Source organism: Bufo bufo, chromosome 4, assembly GCF_905171765.1.
Source record: "Bufo bufo chromosome 4, aBufBuf1.1, whole genome shotgun sequence".
NCBI lineage: Eukaryota > Metazoa > Chordata > Amphibia > Anura > Bufonidae > Bufo > Bufo bufo.
In genome coordinates, this window is record NC_053392.1 from 273,218,622 (window position 1) to 273,224,621 (window position 6,000).

At 39.8% G+C, this 6,000-nt stretch overlaps 1 protein-coding gene across 3 annotated transcripts in view; it reads left to right on the forward strand.

Annotated features, from left to right (window-relative positions):
* Positions 1 to 5,797, forward strand: part of LOC120998102 (isoaspartyl peptidase/L-asparaginase-like) — a 64,741-nt gene extending 58,944 nt beyond the window's left edge. For all 3 annotated transcript variants that reach the window (XM_040428617.1, XM_040428616.1, XM_040428618.1), the window contains 2 exons: positions 2,579 to 2,689; positions 5,339 to 5,797. In XM_040428617.1, the coding sequence (XP_040284551.1) occupies positions 2,579 to 2,689; positions 5,339 to 5,547 (320 nt within the window). In that variant the 3' untranslated portion in view covers positions 5,548 to 5,797. The remainder of the gene's footprint in view (positions 1 to 2,578; positions 2,690 to 5,338) is intronic.
* The last annotated feature ends 203 nt before the right edge of the window (positions 5,798 to 6,000 follow it).

The window sequence follows — 6,000 nt, forward strand, 5'->3', positions numbered from 1 at the left end:
AAACCTGTGTTCAATTGCTCCAAAGCTAAATTTGATGCCTTGTGTTCCATTGAAAAAGATCAACAAGTCACTATTAAGCCCTCCGATAAGGGGGGCAATATAGTGATTTTGAAGACTATTGACTACAAGAACATGTGCCTTGATCTCCTTCGAGATCGCAACACATATGAAAGATTGAAATCAGATCTTACTGCGAGGTATCAAAAGGAACTGTTGAATTCAGCCAAGAAGGATGAACTTATATCTGAGGAGGAGTTTAGATTTTTGTTTAACCGACACCCCACTGTGGCAACTTTCTACAGTCTCCCCAAGATTCATAAAGGGGCTACGCCCCTAAAGGGACGTCCAATCGTCGCTGGTATCAACAGTTTAAAGGGTTTCTACCACTTTGTTTTCACATAATTAGCTTTCAGACACTAGCGATCCGCTAGTGTCTGCTCTACCAAACAATCCTAATATTGTGCAGCCGTTTCGCTAAAAAAACTAACATATTGATATGCTAATGAGCCTCTAGGTGCTATGGGGGCGTCATTAGCACCTAGAGGCTCGGTCTACCTTCACAAAATGCCGCCGCCCAGCGCGTCCCTCCAGCCCGCCCATCTCCTCCGGAATGCGATCCTCCCTGTGAGCCGGCGGACGAATTCTCGCGCATGCACCGTGCGTGTCTGTATTCCGCGCATGCGCAGTGAATGTCTGACCGCTTTCTGCACAGACATCTCCACTGCGCCTGTTCCTCGGAGCACTATGATGTCATTGGCGCAGGCGCAGTGGAGATGTCTGAGCAGGGAGCGGTCAGACATTCACTGCGCATGCTCCGAATACAGACGCGCGCAAAGGGGTAATTTACAAAGCCACCTGTGAATGTGGCCTAGAATATGTAGGGAAGACCACTCGTGAGCTAAGGAGGAGGGTGGGGGAACATCTGGGTGACATCAAGCACCAGAGAGAAAGTCCCCTAGCTACCCATATGAGAGTGATGCATAATGAGGACTCCTCCAAGGTACGGTTTATGGGCATTGAACAAGTACCCCCCCTAGTTAGAGGGGGTGACTGGGAGAGAAAAGTTTTGCAGCGTGAAGTGTGGTGGATCTATGAATTAAGAACTTTTGTCCCTAATGGCCTGAATGAACAAATGCTATTTGGGTGTTTCATCTATACCTTTTCCTTTATTCTGCTCCCTCTTTCTATTTGCGTTATACTTACTCCTGCCATTTACCCATCTAGTTATGTTCGGGTAGCGTTTATACATTTCCCTCCACCTATGTTTGAATACCGCCCACTGATCTTTAATGCGGATCCTGTACTTTGCTTCTCTTTGTGCAGGACCTGCGATCACATGATCCCTTACATCATGGGTGTGATCACATGACTCCTGAGTATCACATGAGGGATCACATGATTGATCAGGTGACTACATGGGCGGATCTCCCTTCACTGCGTGCTCCTATTTAAACTCAGGTAAGCGCAGTGACTATCGGTTGCTGTATGCAGCACAACAGGCGCCTCCGGTGTACTACTGTTGAGGCACCGTGAGCGCATTTCATCTGGACATTGCTTCCCTGTGGCGCACATATGAGAGCTCGGCCTGGGATTTACTGATAAGTATTTAAGAGAGACTTAACCTCTGACTGTTCTCTACTTATCTTTCCTTTACAGGCACGCTCTAATTAAGTATTTACTGTATTGTCTCTATGGTCCCCTGATGAATAGGCGTACAGCTTAAGAAACTCGTTGGGACGTTACTTGTTCAGTGTACCTGAGCGTCAAGGCCTTGATGGCTCAGTGTTACCATCTTACTGTCCCTCTTTTTGCTTTGGGCGAATGATCGGGCAGCCCACTTTGGCGCCGCACTCAGGGACAGTCTGAGGGAGAGATTGAGGGTGTTGGGTGTTTATGAGGTAGATGCAGGGCAATTACAGGTCTGAGAGACCCGATCCTGTATCTTTTCCATTTTCACCTCCTATGCCTCCCTTGGTCTCACATTAACAGTGTATACGCACCTTGTATGCTACTGGTATTCATATTCACCATTCACAGTGGTGTGGCTCTTTTTTTTATTGATTGATTTAATAAACGTAATGTTTTAAAAGGTTACCACATTTTTTGACAGTCAGTAAGGACATAAAGTGGCTTCTTCTCACCAGTACTGGACACATTGGGTGGACATTTTGAGAGAAATCCCAATAACAGCAGGGGGCGACAAATCGAGTATACAGCAGCTATATATATATATATATACACAAAAGAGCCTTTTTAATGATTCTATTTTTTAAAAAAAGTAGCTTTGATGTTTTGTATTATAATTATTATCCTATTAGTTTGTGACATAATTAAAAAAAATATTTAAAAATTCTACTTTTAATGTAGTTTACCGTTAAAGATTTTGGGGGACATGTATTAAGGCTAGAGATTTCTGGTCTCAAGCCCGTGTACGCTGCCGCAGGAAGCACCAAAGTTATGTAGATGTGCAGACCTCTACATACAATAAGTTTGGCCTATTTCTGGCGGGCAACAGACTAACCTGAAAATGTAAATATGCATACCGGTACTTATATCAATTTATGTCTTTATTTTCCAGGTTCTGGAGCATATGCAGACAATTTTATTGGGGCTGTGTCTACAACCGGCCATGGAGAGTCTATCATGAAAGTTACACTTGCAAGACAAGTACTTTTCAACATGGAAAAAGGTAATTATTTCTGTTAAACTAATAGGCCATTATAGTTATTATTTCCTGCAATTATTTCTGTGTCCGTAGTTTTCCCTGAGTATTACTTTTTTTTTTTTTCTGCAAAATATAGAAATAGCTTTTACTTCTATTAGTGCATGTGTTCTGTTTCAGCAGGAATGGTATTGGCAGTACTGATCTATTAGATGTCCTTGGTTGTCTATTCCCTGTCAATCATAGGATTGACAACTCAATATATAAGTGCATTCTAATTTTGATTTGGCCCGGCCTTCCTGGGGCATAGACATTAGATTCTAAGCTCCACTGGAGAGGAACTGATGTAAAGCAGTACAAATTATGGCAGAACTACATAATAAAAAATTTAAAAAATCTCTATTGCATTTTTGAGTATAAGTTGAATGAGTCATGACACAGTATGATGACATTATCAAGTTAAGTGCGATGATGTGTGTACGTATGTTTGCATTCTCAAAATGCATGTTGCTTATAATAGTTTACCTAATATTGTCTTCACTGGATTCCAATTTACTATCAGACACCTCATTCCAGAGTCAGCATAAAATATACCAATTAATTATTATATACTCCTCTCAAGGTGAGTCCAGAAACAAGCCCCGGCTGAAGCTCATACATGTTGTATTACTGCAGCAAATGTACTTTGCATTTTGACATATATCTACATACCTGTATTTTCTTAATTTTTAAATTCTCAGCATATACTTTGGTTTTAATTACTTTAGGCTTTCTAAACTGGAAGCATATTCAGAAATGAGACAGATAGCTAGTAATTAGTCCTGGAAAACCCCTTCACGGCTGCCATTGGAATGTCTTCATTATTGTTTTATCCATAGGCTAAATCTTTTAGTACTGTATGTGTACTCACTAATATTATGTGCACAGTCCTTCATGTCCTTAAAATTATTTCAAAAGGCAATTTTTCTTGGATGGACCTTGTAATGTTAAGGAATCCATAATATAGCAAATAAGAGTCGGTTGCTACATTTTCACCCACATAGGGGTGTGGCTGTTGGTGATTCAGAGGTAACAGTTGCACCCAGACCCTGGTGCTTGAGGGGGACCAAAGTTCCTGTGGCCATGAATGAAGACCTTAGTATTATATATAGCGAATGTTAGTGGGAGCCCTATTATTTAGCATTGACACTTAGGAGAGTGAAGGAGATGTCCACTCCTTTTATATTGATGACCTATCCACAGGAGAGGCCATCAATATCTGATTTGTGGGGCACAGAGACCCTGCACATCGGCCAATCAGCGTTTCAGGAGTAGCTTCAGTGCCAAATAGCAGCACTGCTTTAACTAGCTTCATCCAATGCACAATGGATGGAGCTGTGTAGTTCAGGTATTAGAACTACTCCAGAATAGCTGATTGGCGGGGTGTCAGAGCCCTGTCAGCCTGAGGATAGGCCATCAATAGAAAAGGACTGGACAATCTCAATAAAGTTACGCTTGTGAACCCACAAAATGGCCCTTTCTCTTCTGCTGAAAATTAATACACCAAATTTTGGGAGAAATATTATAGTTGTCAAATATTTGACTACTGTAGGTCATACCACAATGAAAACGAAGACCTTTGCTAGTATAGTCATTATTATACAGATACATATTATTATAAACGTTTATACAAAAAAAACTTTCTAATATTTTTAGTTCACCTCAAAAAAATTATATTGCTTCACATGCATTGCATTATTACCCTTAATCATATATCAGTGGTTCCAAGCCATCTCTTGATGTGCTGTTTTGGCCCAATATGTTGGCCCATATTTCCATTTCTGTATAACTGATGAGGTTTCCTTCATGTTGAAAATAATAGATAAAGATAATTATTACATATTGATGACATCAAGGCTTTGGGCATTAGACACAATAAATTAAATTAATATTTTGTGTCTTTGTATGTTAAACGAATCATTTTTATTTTGCTTACCATTGCAATTTTTCTGCACTATAATAAATCCTAGTTTGGCCATAGAAATAGCATTTAAACAAGTCATGATATCATTTTATCTGACACTTCTAGACCCTATTATGTGTCTTTAGGTAAAAAATTATAATTTCTAACCACTACCATCATTGCACACACCTACTGTACCTAAATTAAAGCAAATAATTTATGTAACAATTCTGTGACATAAATGACATTATGTAATGACCTACAATTAACAAAGAGTGGGGGTAGAACATATAGGTGGACATTTAGGAAGGCTGGCAATTTAGACACCGGTCTTTGTCCCTCCTGCACTGGCGATTCATCCGCCTAGGTTATGTGGAGGTACCGGCCTCTACATAACTTAGGCAGACTTTACACTTGTCTAAAGCTACGCCAACTTAGAAAATTATAATTGAGACTACCACCCCGCTCTTTTCTCTGCCCACCCCACACCCCCTTTTTTAGTCCTGGTGTGAGCATTGGAAAAGGAAAGAAGGTCGCAGATTGCAGCAAAAATAACCTTGACGCCGCAAAACATGGCTTATATCTGTTCGTAAATGACCCCCATAGTACTCAGCAGACCCAATAGATAAGTATCCCCTGCAGAGTTATTCTGGTAATATACATGGAGTAGATGTAGGCAACTATTGCAATTTTTTTTTTTATTTATTTAATGTTAATTCTTTTATTTATATTAGGTGAGACTCCACAGAGTGCTGCAGAACATGCTCTGGAATACATGAAGAACAAGGTACATGGCAGAGGAGGACTAATAGTTGTCAGCAAGTCTGGCGAATGGGCGGCAAAATTTACCACAAAAAGAATGGCATGGGCTAGTGTTGAAAACAATATATTAACCTATGGACTCAATCCTGGAGAAAATCTTCAAGAAATATTAGACCTGTGAACATACAAAGTGAAATAATGCTAATAATAATGTATTGTTATTGACATGCACATTGGAAACATATATGTCCCAATGATGACTCAAACCCTCCCATTAGCTTTATCTATCATATATTGTAGAATCCATTTTTGTTATTTTCTGTATGTAGTAGGCTTATGCAACTTTAACAGAATTTTAGTATTTTATAGCAACATTAATAGAGTTCAATTGAAGGCGGCATCAGTCATCGGAGTATGCTGTCCTATGTAAAGCCAGCGTTTCACAGATAAAGATAAACCAATCACGTTTCCCTATTTTAAACAAATAAGTGATCCATAATCACACATAGCAATAACCAAGAGAGGATATATGGATCTATGGGTTCCAAATCACAACTCAAACAGCGAAATTTTATACAAAATCACAGATGTTTTTATTGGTACAAAATAAAGTTGTGACCACTGGCCACACAGA